Source organism: Stegostoma tigrinum, chromosome 37, assembly GCF_030684315.1.
Source record: "Stegostoma tigrinum isolate sSteTig4 chromosome 37, sSteTig4.hap1, whole genome shotgun sequence".
In the NCBI taxonomy this organism is placed as follows: Eukaryota; Metazoa; Chordata; class Chondrichthyes; order Orectolobiformes; family Stegostomatidae; genus Stegostoma; species Stegostoma tigrinum.
The window spans coordinates 20,133,798-20,155,427 of record NC_081390.1 but is presented as its reverse complement, the minus strand read 5'-3'; the positions used below and the strand labels follow the sequence as shown (position 1 = coordinate 20,155,427).

The 21,630-nt window shown below is 43.9% G+C and overlaps 1 protein-coding gene across 5 annotated transcripts in view; it reads left to right on the top strand.

Annotated features, from left to right (window-relative positions):
- The window catches only part of zswim8 (zinc finger, SWIM-type containing 8), a 183,187-nt gene that overhangs the window by 139,507 nt on the left and 22,050 nt on the right, over window positions 1–21,630 (top strand). For all 5 annotated transcript variants that reach the window (XM_048563238.2, XM_048563242.2, XM_048563239.2 and 2 more), the window contains exons 16-19: window positions 2,003–2,127; window positions 4,699–4,936; window positions 15,807–15,959; window positions 20,143–20,365. In XM_048563238.2, the coding sequence (XP_048419195.1) occupies window positions 2,003–2,127; window positions 4,699–4,936; window positions 15,807–15,959; window positions 20,143–20,365 (739 nt within the window). The remainder of the gene's footprint in view (window positions 1–2,002; window positions 2,128–4,698; window positions 4,937–15,806; window positions 15,960–20,142; window positions 20,366–21,630) is intronic.

Here is a 21,630-nt window from a genome sequence, read left to right as displayed (position 1 = left end):
GATCCAGACTCAAAATATTAACAGAAAATTGTTTCTATATAGACCCTTTGCAGTAAAACACATCCCTGAGGCAATTTTGAGGAAATTTGTCAATTGAAATATGACCCTGAGTAAATGTGGCAACTTTAGGTGGAATGACCAAAATCTTGAAGAGAAAGCTGCACTTTGAGCAGTCTTCCAGGAGCGACATAACGGTGCGAGACAAAGAGATGGACCTGAACCTGTTGCATCGTCAGCTAAAGGCACAGTGAACAATAATTAGAATTAAGTTGAGAATTAGAATTTGCTTTATTGTCACATCTACTTGCAAATTTACAAGTTGCCATCTTACGTACAAACACACCTTGGAACAGATTCTTCAGTACCAATTCTTAGAGAAAAAATTAGAAAAATGAAGAAATAAGATGTCCAGCAATAAATTAGAAAAATAGAGAAATAGGAGCTCGGAATAACAGTCCTTCCAAGCCAGAGCACGCCAGACTTCACCTTGAGGCCAGTAGTCTGAGTCCACGCTGAGGCTAGAAGTCGATAAAATGCTCAACACAAGGAGCTGTGGATGACTGAGAACTGGCAAAAAAACACCAGAGAACCTCAGTGGGTCTGGCAGGATCTGATCTGACGGAAGGTCACTGAGACTCAAGACATTCTGTGTGTCCACCCCTCTGTGTGTCCCCACCTCCCTCTCTTTCAGTTGAAGCTGCCAGACCTGCCGAGTTTCTCTCGCAAAAGCTGTTTTTGTTCTCTGCTCATAACGGTGAAAATCAGGGATGCTGAAGAGGTGAGAGTTAGAGGAGCGTAGCTATCCGGTAGGTTAGAAATACTAACTGAGGAAACAAGAGGGTGTTAGGAACATAGGAATGGGCTTTTAACTCCTTGAATCCATTCTGCCATTCAGTGAGATCATGAGATGATCCGCAACCTTAGGCCTATATCCCTTCAATTTTTGTTGAGCGAAGGTGTTACCTGTCTTGGGTTTAAAATTAACAACGGATTCAGCATCCACTGCTGCTCTTGAGAGAGAGTTCCAAACTTCTAACAGCCTTTGAGTTGAAAATGAGGATGAGAGTTTTTAAATTGAGGCAATGCTTATCAAGAATCAGGTGCTGGAGCGAACATAAAGCTGATGGATGTCAGGGAATTCATTTACACTGCTCAGTTACAATCGAAATCCATTTTAAAACATTTAATAATAGATTTCCAACCACATTGATCGCTGATTAACCATTACCAGATCAACCGTTGCGATCTTTTGTTTTAGTTTATGGTTTTAACCAATTAGATGGAATGTACTTGAATGTAGCTAAAGTTTCCAGACGTGAAATTGGATATTTTGTAATTCTTAAACGTATCTATTATGGCGTGTGGGTGTCGCTGGCTGGCCGGCCAGCATTTCTTGCCCATCTCCATTTGCCCTTGAGGGGTTGGGGGTGAGCTGCGTTCTTGACTGCTGCAGTCCATGTGCTGTGGGTAGACCCACGATGCCCTTACGGAGGGAATTCCAGGATTTTGACCCAGCGAGACTGAAGGAATGCCGATATATTTCCAAGTCAGAATGGTGAGTGGCTTGGAGGGGAATTTGCAGGCCGAGGTATTCCCATGTGACCACTATCGAAAATTCTTCAAGGTGTGGAAGGTGCTGTCACGTGAACCTTGGTGAGTTGCCGCAGTGCCATCTAGCAGCTGGTCCACCCTGCTGCCATTGTGCTTTGGCAGATAAGGGAGTAAATATTTGAAATGGTGAATGGGGTGCCCATTAAACGAGCTGCCGTTTCCTGGGCGCTGTTGGGCTTCTGCAGTTTGAGCTGCACTCATCCAGGCAAGTGGGGAGTATTTCATCACACTCCTGACTAGATGGTGGGTCAGTGCTGGGGAGGCAGGAGGTAAGTGTTTGATGCGAGCTTAAAGTAGCAGGTGCCATTTATTGTGGTCCAATGCAGCTTTCAAACATCAGCCTTCCTGCTGGTGGATCTCACAGCTTTCTTTGTTTCTTCCTCTTTCCCAGGTATGAAAACCACGGTCAGTGAGGCAGAGCATCCTCTATTATGTGAAGGTACCAGGAGAGAGAAAGGAGATCTTGCACTTGCCCTGATGATCACGTATAAAGATGACCAAGCTAAGCTTAAAAAAGTACGCACATTGGCGAGATCTGTAACGGGGTGGGTTTTACATGTTGCAAATGGGAGCTTTTCTGTGAGTCGTTGTCAGGCTAATTCGAGGCACAAAAAGAGACCATTCAGCCCATCAAGTACCTGCTGGCTCTGTCTTAGTGCCCTCACTCAATCCCAATATCCTTCCACATTTCCTTCCTTTGAGTGCCCATTCGATTTCCTTTTGAAATCATCAATTAGCTCCACTTCCATGACCGTCATTCGCAGCAAGCTTGCTAAAGCTCACTGCATTAATGAAATGTCTTCCTGGCGTCTCCTGTGGATCTTTTGCCCAAAATCTCAAGCCTGTGTCCTCTCGTCCGTGAGCCATTTGCTAAAGGGAACCGTTTTTCCTTGTGTACCTTCTCTAAACCTGTTACCATCTTGCACATGTTTATCAAAAGCCCCTTCATCTCCTTTTGCTCCAAAGTGGACAACCCCCAGCACCTCCAACCTGAGCATGGTTGCATGGGTGGCTCATGGATTTGATTCTTGCCTGCCATGTGGAAGGCCAGGGTTCAATTCCTGGCCTTTCTCCCAGGAGTGAAATCAGAAATTGCTGGAAAAATGCAGCAGGTCTGGCAGCATCTGTGGAGAGAAAGCAGAGTTACTGTTACGGGTCCGGTGATCCAATTCTGAAGAATGGTCTAATCTTAATCCTAACCCTTCTTCAGAACTGGGTCACTGGACCCGAAACGTTAACCCTGCTTGCTCTCCACAAACGTTGTTGGACCTGCTGAGCTCTTACAACAATTTCTGATTTTCTTTCTGATTTCCAGCATCTACAGTTCTTTGAGTTCTTTGAGGCAGGAGGCCCAAGGTGTGTTCGAGTCTTGCCTGCTCGAAAGGTGTGTAATAACATCTTTGAGCAGATTGATTAGAAAATACAGCAAGCTTTGTTTTAATTGGCAACTAATGAACTGACACTTTTGATAAATCGGCAAAAATTATATACCTCAAATAACGCAAAGTTTACTGTTTTATTCTGTTCAATTATTATAGGTTTTAAAATTTTATTTACCTCAATATAAACATACTTTGTTGTTGAATCAAATGGCCACTTGAAATATCAACAGTTCATTCAATTTTGAGTGAATTTCTCCTCAAATATGGTATAATCTGAGTAGTCAGTTGAGGGCGCCAGCGGGAAGGCTCTCTGCCAGGAAAATTTATTTAAGGCAAAGTTGCATTATTATTTAAGTGGTAAATAAAGTGTGACAGTGATGTGTATAGCCACTGTGTTACCTTTCTATTCCTCAGTGTGTGTTTTTACACTGACTGTCTTGATTATCCAGAATATAATCAACACGTTCCTGGTCCCATAGGTTCTGGATGATTTAAAAAAAAGTGTCATTTCTCTTCTAGTTAAAATAAAATGGCCATCCCGTAAAAGAGGTTGGCACGTAGGAAACAATTTAAGAAGTCAAGTGTTCTACATTGTTAACAAAAAGAAATCGAACAAGGCTCTTTGACAGTGAAATACTTTCATGTGGGACTCCTTGGCAACCTTCACACAATTCCACCCCCCCCCCCCCTCCGCCCCGACCCCTGAATTAAAACTCTGTCCCATATGCTAACCATCAGTTGTTTTGCTCTGAGCTGTGTGCGGATCAAGTCCAGTTGGTGATTCTGAAACTGGAGCCCCTTAGCTGGTGCCAAGTGACTGGTGAGAATTTTAGCCTGTATTATGACACACAGCATGAACCCCTCATTGAGCTTTTTAATTCATGTTTGATCAAACTTCTGCGAAATTGTCAAGAACCTACGGTTGCAGAATCTAGGTGTGTGAGGCAAAAAAAAACAGCCAAAAACGGGCAGGAAATCCTCGGTGAGTGATGGTAAGTATTTCTAACTGAGTGAGTTATTGCAATTCAGACTGCCCTGTGTGAAAGGGCAGTGGAACCAGGTTCAGTCATACACTCTGACCTCGCTGTCCACTGATTTCCTACCCACGCGTCAGCATGCTTTCAAATCTTTTCAGAGGCTTTGCTCTGCACCGAAAAGATTTGGAGCACCTGCAAAAAGAAATAATGGTTAAAAAGGCCCGAAATGTGGTGTCTGTAGGATGTCCCTGGCTGTTTCCCTCAGCAGAACATGGACTTTTGAAATAGGAAGAACAAGAGGTGACATTATTGAAACACAACTTTCAATGGTTTCCCATGTGGGAGAGTCCAGGCGTCATAGCAGAGAAATAAATCACATATTTGAGACAGAGATGAGGAGAAATTTCTTCTCTTAGGGTGGTATATCTGTGGAATTTGATTTAACTGCAGAGGGCTGTCAAAGCTGGTTCATGAATTATATGCAAGACTAATAACATTTTATTTTAATCAGGAAGGGAATCAAGAGTTATGGGAAAGGTAGGGAAAAGGGGAGTTGAGGATGATCACATTGGATGGTGAAGCAGACCCAACGGGCTGAATGGCCTACTTCTGCGTCTCGGTTTTATGGCCTTAGGGCCAAATTTCCTTGAGTGCTATTTTGCAAAGCTACGCTGTAGGGTCGAGTGTTTGCAGGGGAACCTGTTTTTCAATCAGTGATCTTGTTGTAGATTCTGGACAAGTTGCTGGATAGAGAGAGCCAAACGCACAAACCTCAAACCCTGAGCTCCTTCTATTCCTCAAGCAAGCCGCTTGCTGCCAGTCAGAAATCTCCTTCAAAGCACACGTCGCAAGCAGCCACAAATGTCCAGCAGATAACGAGTGCATCATCAACGCCTCAGCAAGCTAGTGTGACTACTCCTGTGCAGAACCCTCCTGCAGAGAACTTTCCAGAAGGAGCCACACAAGGTACGATTTCCTCCATTCTTTCCTGTGTTTTGTAACTCTACCAATTATTCCATTTGTAAACGGTCACAATTCTTTGAAGGCAACGTACTGTTGGTGCTGGAAATTGAACACAAAGTGCTGGAGAAACTCAGCACGTCCATGGATGGCCCAGTATGACTCCTCTTCAGATCTTCAGCTCTTAAGAAGAGTTGTAGTGGAGTCAAACTATTAGCTTCCTGCAGATGGTGTGAGACCCGCTGAGTTTTCCCAGCGTTCTGTGCGTTTGGGCCTAGTGTTTTAAACAATCATTGCTAGCACCATTTTATAATGCGCTTCATAGATTCACAGAAGTGTAGCAGTACATAAGAGGGCCATTTGGCCCATTGTGCTTGCACCAGCTCATCATATGAGTATCATTACCTTGTGCCAACCTCCTGCTTTTTCCCACATATCCTCACAAACTATTTTTATCCAAGTAATCATCCACTTCTCCCGAGTACCTCTATTGAATTTCCATCCACTGTACTTCCAGGCAGTACCTTCCATACTCACTTAAACTTGAAATCTCACTGTTATTGATGGGGCTTGTAATGTGCAAAGGGTCTAGGCTGCTCTTTGGGCCCAGCTTTGTTTTGGGCTCAAAACCAAACCTGTATCGGAAGGGACCAAGGGGTGCGGTGCAGTGGGGTTGGCATTGGTAGAACGTTGGGTTCACTAAGGTGCCAATGTCTCTCTCAATTTCACTTCAGCTTTTTCAATAACATTCATGATGTCTGCATATTTTCCTACCTCCATTTCTATTTCTAGTACAGGAGTTCCGCTATAATGCGGTACTTGCGGTCTTGTGCAACATTGCATTATAGAAAATTGCACTATAGAAATAACGGGACCTTTGGAAAAGGCAGGGTTAGGGGCAGACCACCAAAAAAATCACCCAAAATTGCTCAAAAGCCTAATGCAAAGGATAGTACAGTTTGAATAAATGTTTAATTCATATTTGATAATGAAATAAAAGTAAATTTAACACCTTACCTTGAAAAAATGTCAATATGACTTGATGGGGGAGCAGGCTTTGAGGTTGGGCTGCTGTTAATGCAGGGACTGAGTGTTGTCATCTTCGCCACCACGATCACCTTCAGGTGTCGTTGTGGTTGCAGGGTTAGGGTGAAAAATAGTTAATCCAGAAATTGATGGCTGTGGTTCAATTTTTTTCCAACTGTTTCCTGGGGTTTGGCTTAAAGACATCCATTTTCTGTTGCTTTGCCCTTTTTCATCTTTCATGAAGAAGCTGTTCATTGGGTAACAAAGAAGATCTTATTCCACAAACAGCTACCCTACTGCGTTCTGCATTGTAATTGTTGCCCTCGAACAGCTGCAACTGCTTCTCGATTTCCCTTGGGATAGAAGACAAAACAGAAGTGGAAAGCTGTCATGGTGATGCATCCTGGACTTCGTCTTCTTCATCTCCAGCTTCCACATCCCGCTCAGCGACAAGTTGCTGTAGATCAGCTGTAGAGAGGTCTTCACAGTGAGACTCAAGCAGCTCTTCAACATCCTCACTCTCCACTTCTTTAAATCCAACTTGCTTTGCAAGATTAGCACAATGTTCTTTAATTCTTGGGAGCTCCTCTGATGGATCAAGCCCTTTAAAAATCTTGCAAAAAGTCTGGGAGAAGCTTCCACCAAACTGCATACAGTCAGTCCTTACTGACATCACCCCAGGCCTCCACGATAACATCAATTGCATTCTTAATGTGAAAGCTCTTCCAAAAGTGAAGAACACTGTCCTTATCTCCCTCAGTGGCTGCAATCAGCCTCTTAAATGTGTGTCTTAAATAATAAGCTTTAAAAGCTGCTATCGCACCCTGGTTAACCACGGGTTGAAGGAGAGAGGTTGTGTTTGGGGGTAGAAATGGCACTTAGATGTTTTCAGGAAGTTCAGCAATGGTGGGAGGATGGCTTGGCACATTATCCAGGATGAAGAGAATCTTAAATCCAAGTTTTTTTTCCTGCAATACTTTCTAAAAACATCTTGTAAAGCATCAACAGTGTGGCCATCGATGGAATCGCATTATAGTCAACACAAGTTTGTGCTTTAGAAATAGAGTTCGCCTATTTGTCAGTCGCGTTTTAGACAATTTGCTTTGCTGGAACAAGCATTATAGCAGGACCCCCTGTATTTTTGCTCATTTATGCACCTAACATGGGTTCTGCATCACCTTAAAGTCACCCAGGGTAATTATTATCTCAGTTGGCAGTGACAGTATAAGAGGCTCTGGGGGAGGTTGCCGCTGAGCTGTAATTTGGAAGGGCATGAGGCATAAGAAATGCACATGGGGTATGGATCTTTTGACCTCACCTGTCAGAAGGTTAATGAGTGCCATGCCATGGAACACAACTCATCTGAAGGGCCCTGAACCTTGAGTCATAGGAAAACTGGCCAGACCTGATGAAAGTTGCCTGAGGCTTGAGAGCAAATGCTATAATATGGGCCCAGCACGCCAGTGTTATAATGGCAGGCACTTTGGGTCAAAGTGGTAACTTGTAGTGTCAGCTGCTTTTAAGTAGCAGCTATCCACCTTCAACAGAACAGTGATAAGGAGTGACAGCAGCAATCTGATTGTAATGTTTGGGGTATAAACAAGAAATGCTGCAAATTCATAGAAGCGAAATGCTGCGGTTGGTGCAAGTCTGAAATAAAAATGGTGGTGGAGGGGGCCATCAGAAGATGCCCTGCCTCCTGTGGCATTAGAATTAACTTTAACTTGATGGGATTCCTGTGGAGGGTTCCGCTCCTGTTGTTAAAGGTGTTACGCCACTGCAAGTTGTTGTTGTACAGGGGCTGGCAGCACGTGTGTGCCTTGGGGTTTGCAAAGCATTTGTTCAGCCTGGCGTGCGACATGGGGGCCAGTGTCGGAGAGAGGTAGCAGCCTTAACGAGTCTGCGTTGTTTCACTGCTGGGAAGGAGGAAGGGTAAAGTAGCCAATGTTTTGGATAAAAATTGCAGCAACTGGTTGGGACGCTGTTCAGTGCAGACTTAATGGGCCCAAAAGGTGGCCTCGTTCCACACTGCTGGGATACGGTGACTAGCAACCCAGTAGACCTTCCCTTTCAGAAAGTGGTCATGCCACTTGGCACCCCATTGGCGAAGAACTCTGGCCAACCATTTCACTATTCTGGCACCTTGTGCATTCATGGAACCGCCCCTCACTGTAGGCATTTGTGCAGCTTGTACTATCCTTGTGCACCACGAGCTAAAGTGAACTGTGTTGTACTTTATTGGATTGGATTGCATGATATTCATCATGTAGTGAGAAACAGCCCAGTTCTCGCATTTGATCAGTGCTAATGCTGGCATTAGAACAAACCTCTCATTATTTGCAAGGAAGTGAGACGATCCCACGGCGATATGCTGCTGGAACTAAAAAAATTGTTGTAAATGCGTGACACTGTAATTGTAACAAACAAATAGTGGGAAATGGTACAGCACTGCAAAGCTAAAAAGGTGCTTTGGCTGCAACAGTTGTGTGTAACTGCTTTCCCATTGGGAGTTGCGTTGGCAGTGGAGGGTGGCCAGGATGACTCAGCTCCTGTACATGCAGTGCAGAGCATGTGGTGCCTTCTGTAGCAGCAAGAGCTTAAGGTAGTGCAAGCTGCCATCACGCGGCGAGGTCTATGTTCAGCTGTTTGTGCCAGCAATGTGCTTTGGGAGTGCTTAGGCTTTCCACTTTGTGCTAGCTCCCTGGCAACGCTGCGAAACCAGTCCCAGGAAATAACAAGACCCAGTGATGAAGTGTCTGGCTCAGCCTCTGGAGATTGCTGCTAGGGTCAGCTCCTCGAAAAGATTGAGAGCCTGGTGGAGTGGACCAGACCTGGCCCCAGGGTCTTTGTATTGTGTATCACTCAAGGATCAGATAAAATCACTACAGTCTTACCAGACCATAGCCCCACTCCCTCATTAGACACCTGGTGGTGGTTTAACCTGAGGGTCACCACGCCTCAGGCGAGGGGAGACGTTTAGAGGGAGAGCCCTTTATGATAACCTCAGCTGGTGCAGGAATGGAACCCGCACTATTGGTGTCACCCTGTATCACCAGCTGGCCAGTTAACTGAGCTAACTTGGCTCCCTGTGCACCAAACTGGATGCACAAAATTCCCTCGGGAGCAGAGCATTTTAAACAGGTGCTCAGCTGGCACTTCAGGTCAGCACTATTTACGTTGGTCAGGTTGAAATTGGCGATTCATTGGGGACACTATTGTAGAGAACTGCTAAGGGGGAATTATTGTAAATTTGAAAGGAGCTTCCTGAAAGACACTTCGGAAGAATTGACTTCGTTGAAATTATATACTGATGCTGGTTTCCCTCTTTCGCTTGGATTGAAACAAATCCCTGCAGAGGCCATTCTGCCCATCAAGACTTGAGCTTGATGCAACTCCAGAAATTATTCTCGCAGCCATACAGGACAGAAACAGACCGTTGAACCACTAGTCCATGCTGAATATAATCCTCAACTGAACAGGACTGGTCCTGACCCATATCCCTCCAAACCTTTCCATATCATGTACTCACCTAAATGTCTTTCAAACATTGTAACTGTAGCTATATCCACCACTTGTTTAGGAAGTTCATTCCACGTGCGAAGCACTGTGTAAGAAATTTCCCCCTCATGGCTTTTTTCAATCTCGCTGCTCTCACCTTAAAAATGTGCCCCTCAGCCTTGAAATCCCCCACCGACTGTAAAGCAAACTGTGAGAGATGTTTCCTAGTATTTATATTTCACTTGAGCAGGTCCTGATAAAACAGGGTTACTAATTTTTAATCTGAAGCCTCTTTTCTATGTTTCTTCATGTACAGCGCCTCCTGGATGTAAATCAATTTGCTCTTCTAATTATTGATATTTTGCCTGAGTTCTCCTTTAAAGTGTCTCTTTGATATTACTGTGTTAACTCATTCACATTGTTGCATTTCCCTCCTGTAAAAACTTGATCCCAAATCTCAGGTGAGGGGAAATTGTGAACGTTTTACCTAAAAGCAGGTTGATGGGTAGATGCAAGAGTATGAGACACTCGTCTTTATTTGTCGAGGCACAAGAGCAGGAAGGTAGTATTGGAGCTGTATATAAGGCTAGGTAGTTAGCTGGATGTGGCGTGCAGTTCTGGTCACCGCACTGTAGGAAGGATGTGATTACATGGGAGTAGGTGCAGAGGATATTCATTAGGATGTTTCTCAGCCTGGAGTGATTCAGCTATGAAGAGAGACTAGACAGACTGGAGTTGTTTTCCTCAGAACAGAGAACGCTGAGGGTGGGGTGGGAGGGGGGCACCTGATTGAGGTGTGCCAAGTTCTGAGGGGCATAGACGGGTTGAATAGTTGCTCCTCAGTGGAGGGGTCAGTAATCAGGGCCACTGTTTTAAAGCAGGAGCAGGAGGCTTAGAGGGGATTTAAGGACAGTCTTTTTCACTCAGTGGGCTGTGAGTGTGTGAAAACGCACTACTTGTTAGGATGGTGGAGACAATATTTAGGTGAATACTTGATAAACTAAAGCATGCAAGGCTACAGACCAATTGCTGACAAGTGGGAGATGAATCAATGGACGTTTAATGACCAGTGCACTACCTTGTAAGGCCTAACACGCCCCTTTGCTGTTGGTTCCATTTTTGACAGCTACTTTCAGAGTATCACCTCGAGCTGCTACATGACCCAGTCATAGTTTTTGGCCTGCATTTGGTTTGCCATGAAGACTGTATATATCCATTTCCCCAGTGGCTACCTCATGCCTCTGCAAGTGTTGATGCTACCTTTGTTCGCCTCACTCCCTTCTCCAGACGTGCTTTGCTTTCAGTCATCTACCTGGATTTCTGTCTCTGTGAGCATCTGATCCAGAACTCTGCAGCCGACTCGAATGAGTTGTGCTAATAGACCACCCTCGAGCTTTCTGATCAAACTCCTGACACGGCAACATAAAAATTGTTTGGGACCCTGCTTGACCTCACATTTCTCTTCCCTATGTATCTGCCACCCCAAAATTTTACATTTCCCTGACCCTAGCTCCTTGTGTCATAGAATCACAGAACCATACAGCATGGTAACAGACTCTTTGGTCTGACTAGTCCATGACAACCTGATATCCCAAATTAATCAAGTCCCATTTGTGCTCCTGAGATGCTGCTTGGCCCGCTGTGTTCATCCAGCTTCACACTTTGTTATCTTGGATTCTCTAGCATCTGCAGTTCCCATTATCTCTGATCCCATTTGTCATCATTTGGCCCATATCCCTCGAAACCTGTCCTATTCATGTCCCCATCCAGATGCCTTTTAAATGTTGTAATTGTACCAGCCTCCTCCACCTCCTTTGGCAGCTTAATATATACACCACCCTCTATGTGAAAAAGTGCCCCTTAGGCCCCATTTAAATCTTTCTCCTCTCACCTTAAACCTACACCCTCTAGTTTTGGACGACTCCACCTCAGGGAAAAGACCTTGGCTATTCACGCTATTCACGCTATCCATGCCTGTCTTAATTTTACAAACCTTTTTCGGGTCACCCCCTCAGCCTCCGACGCCCCAGGGAAAATAGTCCCAGCCTATTCAGCCTTTCCCGATGAGGTCAAACCCTCCAACCCAGGCAACATCCTTGTAAATCTTTTCTTAACCCTTTCAAGTTTTACAACATCCTTCCTATAGCCAGGAGACCAGAATTAGAACATAGAACATAGAACAGTACAGCACAGAACAGGCCCTTCAGCCCACAATGTTGTGCCGACCATTGATCCTCATGTATGCACCCTCAAATTTCTGTGACCATATACATGTCCAGCAGTCTCTTAAATGACCCCAATGACCTTGCTTCCACAACTGCTGCTGGCAACGCATTCCATGCTCTCACAACTCTCTGCGTAAAGAACCTGCCTCTGACATCCCCTCTATACTTTCCACCAACCAGCTTAAAACTATGACCCCTCGTGCTAGCCATTTCTGCCCTGGGAAATAGTCTCTGGCTATCAACTCTATCTATGCCTCTCATTATCTTGTATACCTCAATTAGGTCCCCTCTCCTCCTCCTTTTCTCCAATGAAAAGAGACCGAGCTCAGTCAACCTCTCTTCATAAGATAAGCCCTCCAGTCCAGGCAGCATCCTGGTAAACCTCCTCTGAACCCTCTCCAAAGCATCCACATCTTTCCGAAATAGGGCGCCCAGAACTGGATGCAGTATTCCAAGTGCGGTCTAACCAAAGTTTTATAGAGCTGCAACAAGATCTCACGACTCTTAAACTCAATCCCCCTGTTAATGAAAGCCAAAACACCATATGCTTTCTTAACAACCCTGTCCACTTGGGTGGCCATTTTAAGGGATCTATGTATCTGCACACCAAGATCCCTCTGTTCCTCCACGCTGCCAAGAATCCTATCCTTAATCCTGTACTCATCTTTCAAATTCGACCTTCCAAAATGCATCACCTCGCATTTATCCAGGTTGAACTCCATCTGCCACTTCTCAGCCCATCTCTGCATCCTGTCAATGTCCCGCTGCAGCCTACAACAGCCCTCTACACTGTCAACGACACCTCCGACCTTTGTGTCGTCTGCAAACTTGCTGACCCATCCTTCAATCCCCTCATCCAAGTCATTAATAAAAATTACAAACAGTAGAGGCCCAAGGACAGAGCCCTGTGGAACCCCACTCACCACTGACTTCCAGGCAGAATATTTTCCTTCTACTACCACTCGCTGTCTTCTGTTGGCCAGCCAATTCTGTATCCAAGCAGCTAAGTTCCCCTGTATCCCATTCCTCCTGACCTTCTGAATGAGCACAGTGTTCCAAAAGTGGCCTAACCAACGTCAGCCTCAACATGACCTCCCAACTCCTATACTCAACCCAATGGCCAATAAACGCAAGCATAACAAAAATCTTCTTCACTACCCTATCTACTTGCAAATCCACTTTCAAGCAACAATGAACCTGCACTGCAATGTCTCTTTGTTCAGCAACACTCTCCACACCTTACCATTAAATGTATAATTTCTGCCTTGACTTGCCTTTCCAAAATGCAGCACCTCACATTTATCTAAATTAAACTCCACCTGCCATGCCTCGGCCCATTGGCCGATCTGATCGAAGTCCCGTTGTACTCTGAGGTAACCTTCTTCGCTGTCCACTATACCTCCAATTTTGGTGTCATATGCAAACTTACTAATCATACCTCCTATGTTCACATCCAAAACATTTATATAAATGACAAAAAGCAGAGGACCCAGCATCAATCCTGTGTCACACCCACTGGTTACAGGCCTCCAGTATGAAAAGCAACCCTCCACCACCATCACCCTCTGCATTCCAGCTTCAAGCCAGCTCTGTATCCAAATGAGATCACACAGTGTGAAGTGAGCCGGAAACCTTGATGTTTCGAGTCAGAACCCTTGTTCTTCAGAAGAAGACCCATTTTCTGAAGAAGGGTCCCAACCCAAAATGTCAAGCTTTCCTGCTCCTCTGATGCTGCTTGGCCTGCTGTGTTCATCCAGCTTCTAACTGTGTTATCTCAGATTCTCCAGCATCGGCAGTTCCTACCGTCTCTGTATCCAAATGGCTAGCTGTCCCTCTATTCCATACGATCTAACCTTGCTAACCAGTCTACCATGGGGAACCTTGTCGAACGCCTTATTGAAGTCCATATAGATCATGCCCCCAAATCTGCCCTCATCAACCTCTTCGTTACTTCTTCAAAACACTCAGTTGAGTTAGTGAGACGTGATTTCCTATGCACAAAACCCTGTTGTCTATCCCTGATCAGTCATTACCCTTCTAAATGCATGTAAATCATGTCCCTCAGGATTCTCTCCAACAAGTCACCCACTGCTGAAGTCAGGTTCATCGGTCTAAAGTTCCCTGGCTTTTCCTTACCACCTTTCTCAAATAACAGCACCACGTTAGCCAAACGCCTTGTGTCATAGAGTCACAGAGCCATACAGCGCAGAAACAGACCCTTCAGTCCATCTAGTCCATGCTGACCAGATATCCTAAATAAATCTAGTCCTATTTACCAGCATTTGGCCCTCCAAACCCTTCCTTTTAATGTACCCATCCAGGTGCCTTTTAAATGATGTTATTGTACCAGCCTCCACCACTTCCTCATGTAGTTCATTCCATACACGCTCTACCCTCTGCGTGCCAGTCTGCTGGCATCTCACCTGTGTGTTCCCTTCTCTTTAATTTTTCATGGTTACCAATGTGGGGAGCTCCACACCGCAATGATGCGGTTGACTCTCAAATCCACCCCCCCCGGGGATTGGCAGTAAATGGTGGTCTAGCAGGGGATGCTCACATCCCAGGAACCAATTTTTAAAAAGTGAAAGTGCACATCTTGCGCGAGGATGTATTTAAGGTTTGCTGACCTCTCTGTTCAGAGAAGTTTGCATGCCCTACCGATGTCTGCCAAACAGGTTTCACCTTGAGAAATATCTGTCATGAGTTTAGTAATGGGATTTTGTCAAGTGATCCAGTTCTCAGGAGTTGCCATGGGATCAGTCAAGTTTTCCCATTGGCAGGCCTGAGGACCATGCATGTCCAATGGTTACTATTTTCACCCTCACAGATAGATGGCAATTTTTTCTTCTCGATCGTAGGTCGGTGTGGAGCTAAGTTAGCATTCAGATCACAGTGTGTTGTGTCAATGTTGGAAAGGAAGTGGAGCAATTTAATTGAGATAAAGTTAGCCTTTAATCCCAGATTTATTTCCCAGGGAGTAAATTCAAGTGCCTTTAATAAAGTAGAGTATTAACCTGTTTTGTTGCAGTGATATGGGATGACCCATCATTTATTGGGTGTAATGAACTTGTTACTGTTGGTCCTTGATGCACAGGCTCAAAGCACTTTCACTTGATTTTTTTTTCAATTTAGTGTTGATGGTTTCTTTAATTCTCAAAGTCAGCCACAACGCCTATTATCTCACTCTGTATTTCACTGTCAGTCCTGTGCTCATTGGCTCCCAAACAACTTGATTTTAAAGTTCCCGCCCTTGTTTTTAAATCCAAAGGCAAATTGCCCATTGCTACCTCTGTGAAGACTCTCCTTTAAACTTGCACCCTAGATCCACACTTTGGATTTAGATGGACCAATGTAGCTTCAAGTATGTTGGCCTCTCGTGTTTCTTTTTAGCTCTCCAGTGGAATACTTTAAGAATTTTCATTATTTAAGTGTGCAGCACTGGAAAGGTTGTTGAATGTTTGTATTTTTACGGCTGTGTAGTGTGTGACTGTGGTGTGTGACAGTGGTGTCTGGTGTGTGTAGGAAAGATCAAATTTTATTCCAGACTAGCTTAAATCCATCAGAACAAGGGTGACAGACTTGTCTTGTGTTGCAGTTGCATTCAAAGTGTCACTGTATTTTTTTATCCTATATTTAAAAATAGATTTTTTTTGAATAATGATTAAACCAGGAAGGGAGATTTCAATGGGAGCTTTTCAGGTGTACATTTCAGGAGTAGTGAATATATTTTGTGAGGATGCTGCTTTCAAACAGTGGTTTCGTGCATTTTGAAGAATATCCAGAGACTTAAACTCAGGGAACACTTTCACTTCACAGCATCTTGGAGCTGCAGCTTTTACAGAAAATGTGACACATCCTCATTGTCAAGAAAATATTACTGAGTTTGCTTAAGATGCAATTTTAATACTACAAGGAATTGAATTGATATTCATGGCAATAGTTTAATTTTTTTAAAATAATCAATATTGAGCATAATGGATGGATTTGGGAATTTTTGCATCATTATCCCCATTTAACAATTGTTGCTTTGGCTGACTTGGTCGAACGCTATCTTCTCTTGGAAAGAGAATTTTGCAAGAGCTGTCTGTTTTTACTGACCTGCATGTGCTTTTTGCTTTCATCTGCAGAGAACGTTCAGCGCACCCCCAGCGAGACTCCGAGTGATTCGGGCACTTTCAAACAGGATGGTAAAATCCCAAGCCGACTGACCCTCGGTACCAGGGGGGGATACAATGGACGGTGCTGGGGATCACCAGTCAGGCAGAAGAAGAAACACACAGGTTGGCCTGACGCTGCTGCTGCTGTCTCTCGCTCTCTCTCTCTCTCTTCCCCCTCAACCTCTTCCCCCCCCCCACCATCTGATCACCCCCTTTTCTATGCGATGTTATCCCAGTAGTCGGAACTGCCAGTGACTTTAAGGCAGTTTTTAAGAAAAAGCGCAATTCACAGACTAGCAGAGCGCTCTGTAATTTTAACTACCCTGGAGTCAGTGTTCCATTTTTAACTCCATCACAAGCCAACCTTACAGTTTCAGTTGTGTGAGCAATGTAGATAAACGTGTGCAGTGGTACATGTGCATGGGTCTAGCAGAGTCTGTGGAGAGAAAGCAGAGTTAACATTTCAGGCCCAGTGACCCGCTCTCAGAACTGGCTCTATTCCTGCCCTGCACCACCCCAGCATGTTCATTCAATGAATTATTGAGCAGCCCGTTCAGCTGATTTCAAAAGCTTATTGTTTTTGTTTGCTATTCTTGAAGCTGCCTAAGTTCTTCAATTTCCTTTGTGGCTCTTGGAAATCTCTTCAATGTATTAAAAATGCTCAGGCACTTGTGATTGCTTTTCCATTCAGCTATAAGCCCCCAGCTGCTGAAAGAACAGTGTTTCTTAGTCCTCCCTCTCCTCTATTTTCATGAGTGACATAATGTCTATGTGAGACTAGGAGAGTGCAGCCAGTTTGTTTTATGTCACGGTCAGCCACTGTTTAGATTCTGTCATCACACTGAGGTGTCCGTTGAGTTTTAGTCTTTCCCATTAATTTTCTGGCAAAGATATAAATTAACGTTTGATAGTTTCTTTTAACTCCACTACTGTAGATGACAGTAATGCAAAAATCTGTTGTTGACCATCTTTCTTCCATGTAAAATATCCTTTCTCAGGCATCTCCACCTTTAATCTCACTTGCATAATGATCTCAGTCTGTTGATGCTTTCTTGTACTGGAGGCCTGAAGTAGCAGTGTGGAAACAGGTCTGTGTTACTCTCCACCTACATTTCTAAGCTCCTCTCAACTATGTCTTGTTGGATTGCCTCTCCAATTAAGTGAGAGTCTGGTATTTTGTTAATGTCTGTGAATGTTTTCATCTCTAACTACAAGATTAATGACCTGATGATGGCACTCTATCCTAGAGAATACATTCTATTATGTTATGGATGGCACAGTGACTCAGTGATTAGCTCTGCTGCCTCTCAGTGCCAGGGACCTGGGTTCAATTCCACCCTCGGGCAGCTGTCTGTGTAGAATTTGCACATTCTCCCCATGTCTGTGGGTTTCTTCTGGGTGCTCCCACAGTCTAAAGATGTGTAAGTTAGCTTAGGTGGATCGGCCATACTAAATTGTCCTGTAACGTCTAGGGATGTGCAGGCTAGGTGGATTGGCCATGAGAAGTGCTGGGTTGCGGGATGGGCCATTGGAATGACCTCTTACTGCACAGCAATTTACAAATTTTATTTTATTTTATTTTTATTTATAAATGTTAATTATCAAACCTTTAGAACTGTGGATTGGTGATGTGACTCAATGAGCTGCGTTAAAAACTGGATTTACATGAAAATATTTGATGCTGTAATACTTCAATAAATCTTTCTTCAGCATTTCTATCCTCAGCTGGCTGAGAAAATCCTTGACCAGTCCATTTGGAATAACTGCTTTCATGTCAGTTCTAATCCCCGAAATCAAGTAGCTTTATTGCTCGTTGAATTGATGCCTTCCCATCGTCATTATTTATTAGAAACTGTTCTCTGGAGTTTTTACTTCCATTCTGTTCTAGAACACTGGCTATTTGATTCACCTCTGAATTTCTGCCCCACAACTAAACCAAGACATAAAAATTTGTACGCACATTCAAGAACAGCTTTTTCCCTGCTGTTATCAGACTTTGGAATGGACCTCTTTAATGTTAATGGTGATCTCTCCCTGCCCCTGCCCCTTCCCAGCAGCTGTAACACTGTATCCTGCCCTCTGTTCTGTTACCCTGATGCACTTGTATAGTACGATCTGCCCGTAAAGCATGTAAGACCATACTTTTCACTGTACCTTGGCACACGTGATAGTAATAAATCAAATTGATGCTAATTGACTTGCCTTTGGGTTTAGCTGTGTCACCTAATATTGAAAAAATGTGGTTTTGTAACAAGATGACAGGCAGCTTCAGCCAAACCCACCTGTGGAGGGCTAAATGCCTTTAACATGATTGGAACATTTTAGCAGTGTATTGGTTTAATTATAAACATAATCTACATCCAGTTTTGTTGTTTTGTTTCAAACACAACGTGTATGTTTGTTTGGATTTTGATTGATTGGGCCGGGAGTAGTGCAGCCTGCAGTCACTCTCCATGCCACCGTATCTGTTGCCAGTTTGCCCCTGCTGTTGCGACTTGTACTAGTTTCATTGACAGCCACGATGGAGTTACAAGACACTGAAGTTGCAGAACTGTTACAGAAGGAGGCCATTCGGCCCATCATCTGCACTGGTATTTTGATTTGGTGCCAATCTTGATGATTTGATTTATTGTAGTCACATGTACCTGGGTACAGTGAAATGCTTTGTTTTGCGAGCAGTATGGGCAGATCGTAGCAAACAAGGACATACAAGGCTGAGATAAGGGTACCTAGACAGAGCAAGGGATACAAGGTTACAGCTGCACAGGAGGAGCAAGTTCCCCAGCCCCTTGTTTCTATTCAAGCAATCATTTAGTAACCACCCAACTGACTCCGCCTCCACCTGACTTTGGGTTAGTGCATTTCAACATCAAACACCTTGCTGAATGGAAAAAAGATATTTTTCTCATGTGACATTTGCTGTATTTGCAAAATTTCTTTAAACTCCTGCCCTTTTGTTCATGATCCTTTTGCAGATGGGGACAGTTTCTCCCTATCCAGATCTAATGATATTGAAAAACTTCCATTGGATTTTCTCTTAGCTGCTAGCTCTCCAGAGAAATCAGTCCCAGACTTCCCAATGTACCCTCATAACTGTTGCGTTCCTCCTTGGAATGGTTTTTTTACATTACTTCTGCACCCATTTGTGTGCGTCCTTCCTATATTGTGACATCCAGAATAGTACACAATACTCCAGCTGACCCAAATTCTCTTACATTGGGATCAAAGGGTGTGGACTAGAAGGAGGAGCAGGCTACTGAGATGAATGATCAGCTCTGATCATGTTGAATGGTGGAACCATCTCAAAGGGCTGAATGGCCTACTCCTGCACCTATTTTCTATGTTGCTGTCAATTTTTAACTTTGTTATCTCGGTGGAGAATTTGTACTATATGAATTGGGTGTTTGTGACAATATATTGACATGGACCAGATCAAATCTCTCAAAATGTTCAAAAGGTAGCCAAGACCCTAACTTTTCCTTGCTTTATAGGTAAGTGTAAGGTGTAGTGTTCCAGATGCAATTTGATTGGCAAAACTACCGGATTTAAATCAAAATATATTTTATTTATCCATTATAGTTAAAATACAGCAAACGAGAAAAGAAATTCAAGTACTTAACTCTAGTAATAGCTACTGTATCTACTATTCTGTTAATAATTAACTGTTCCAATATAGTAATATCCCATAACACACCATTGGCAAAAAGGCAAATTCGGAAAACAGATTGTCTCACATGTAATTCCATTAGCAAGCAGACAACTCCCCATCTTTTGGCTATAACTGAGAGAGGGGATAAAATAGCTTCCACTACTTCAAGATGCCAGCAGCAACCGCTGAAAGCCAGAACTGAAGATCCTGGTTCTGTAGGAGCTTGACCACACCCCTTCAGGCTGCTCCTATTGTTCCAACTTTAAAAAGAAATCTCCCGAGGCCTCACAAACTGTTTGCTCGAGTGATTCCGGTAGACTGCTTGCTCCCTCTATCTTAAAACCACAATGAAATACTTTTTTAAAAAAAAATCTTAAAGCCAGAGCATTGTTGCAATATGGATTGTGGTGTGTTAAATTTGATCGCATCAGTTCATATCTTCAAAAGGGATATATGGCACCCTAGTTCCTCTGGTATTTGATTGTCCTAAAATTGAGTCTCCCTGAATAGCAGGGAGCTGAAACCAGCACTTAGAACTGGATGGGCACAGCGTTGGCTATATGCTGCCCGCATGTTTGAGTTTGTAATCTCTGTTCAGTCACCTGGACAGAGGGGCGAACACACTTCCCTTTTATTTTCCATACCTTTCTCTGCCAGGCATGGCCAGCATTGACAGCAGTGCTCCCGAGACCACCTCGGACAGCTCCCCGACCCTGAGTCGCCGGCCTATCAGAGGGAGCTGGGCAGCTGCGTCCTGGGGCAGAGGGCAGGACAGCGACAGTATCAGCAGCTCGTCCAGCGACTCGTTGGGGTCATCATCCTCCAGCGGCAGCCGGAGGGCCACTGGAGGAGCTCGCACCAAAAGCACAGATGTCGGGAGGTAATATCAAAGCTCAACTCCTTTATTTTGGGCGGCAGGGGGCAGATATTTATCCTTGCTTTTGTTTGCAGCTCTTGCTATAGTTTGTGGTACTACTTAGAATTTGCCACACAGGAAAGGCTCATTAGGACCAACTTGTCTATGTCAATGTTTATCCTTCACATATACCAATGCGCACCCTTTTTTTATCGTCAAACCCTCCGAGCCCATCTTTCTGTTCATATCTCCCTCTTATACTTACCTAGTTCTGTTTGTCTCTAAAGTGCTGTTGTGTCAGTCTCTAACAGGCAACAATCCTGTGAAACACTATGGCATGTTTAACTATTCTGAAGGTGCCATGCAAATGTAAAGTTGTTTATGTACACCTTGGAGCTCAACCAATCAGAGGGCTGTTGCCAGGCAGAATTTCCTTAATGTAAAAGATTCTCAGTTTCACTCAGACATGAAGACTGCCTCTCACTGCTTTTGAAAGCAGCGTGATAAAATATAGCTCAGCAGTATGCAGCACTTGTATTCATTTGTAGAGTTACAAGATTTTCTTGGTGTTTCAGGTGTAGTGCTTCAAAGTTCAGTTTGGTTTATAATCCCATAAAAGAAAATATGTAACCTTGCATAAGCCTAAAAAGAATGGCTTCACCTCTAGCAAGAGCACCAAACTAAGACGAGATAACTCAGTTTGGTAATCTGAGATAATATTCCGCATCTAACTCATTACTACAATGTTCCATTCTTCTGTAGAAATAGGTATTAAGATTAGGGGATGCTGAAAGTATTAATGTCAGAAAGAAAGAAAGATGTTCAATCAAAATGATCAAAATGTCAAAGACGTTGGATGAGGTAATAGGGCAAACATTGGTTGAAGAAGCTGTTAGATGCTGTGATTGGCTGGATAGGAGGATGAGCATGTTTAGGAGAAGATGTATTTTGGTGGATGAGGTTCAGTGGGCAAAGTGACTACTCACGCACAGATAGTAAGAGCTGCCGATGCTGGAGTCAGAGATAACGCAGTGTGGAACTGGAGGAACACAGCAGGCCAGGCAGCATCAGAGGTCTGGACCCGATTCATTTTGTTTTTGTCCTGTGAACAGCAAAAACTTGATATGAGAAACAGTCTGTCATTAAACCTACTTCCCTCCCATTGTCTGTTTGTGACAAGCCCTCTTAATTGAGATTTAAGCCCTCTTGCTAATTTTAATGCTTAATTGATATGAAACATAGGTGCATACCCATGGTAACACATTAACCAATCAGGGTCCTCTTGCCAA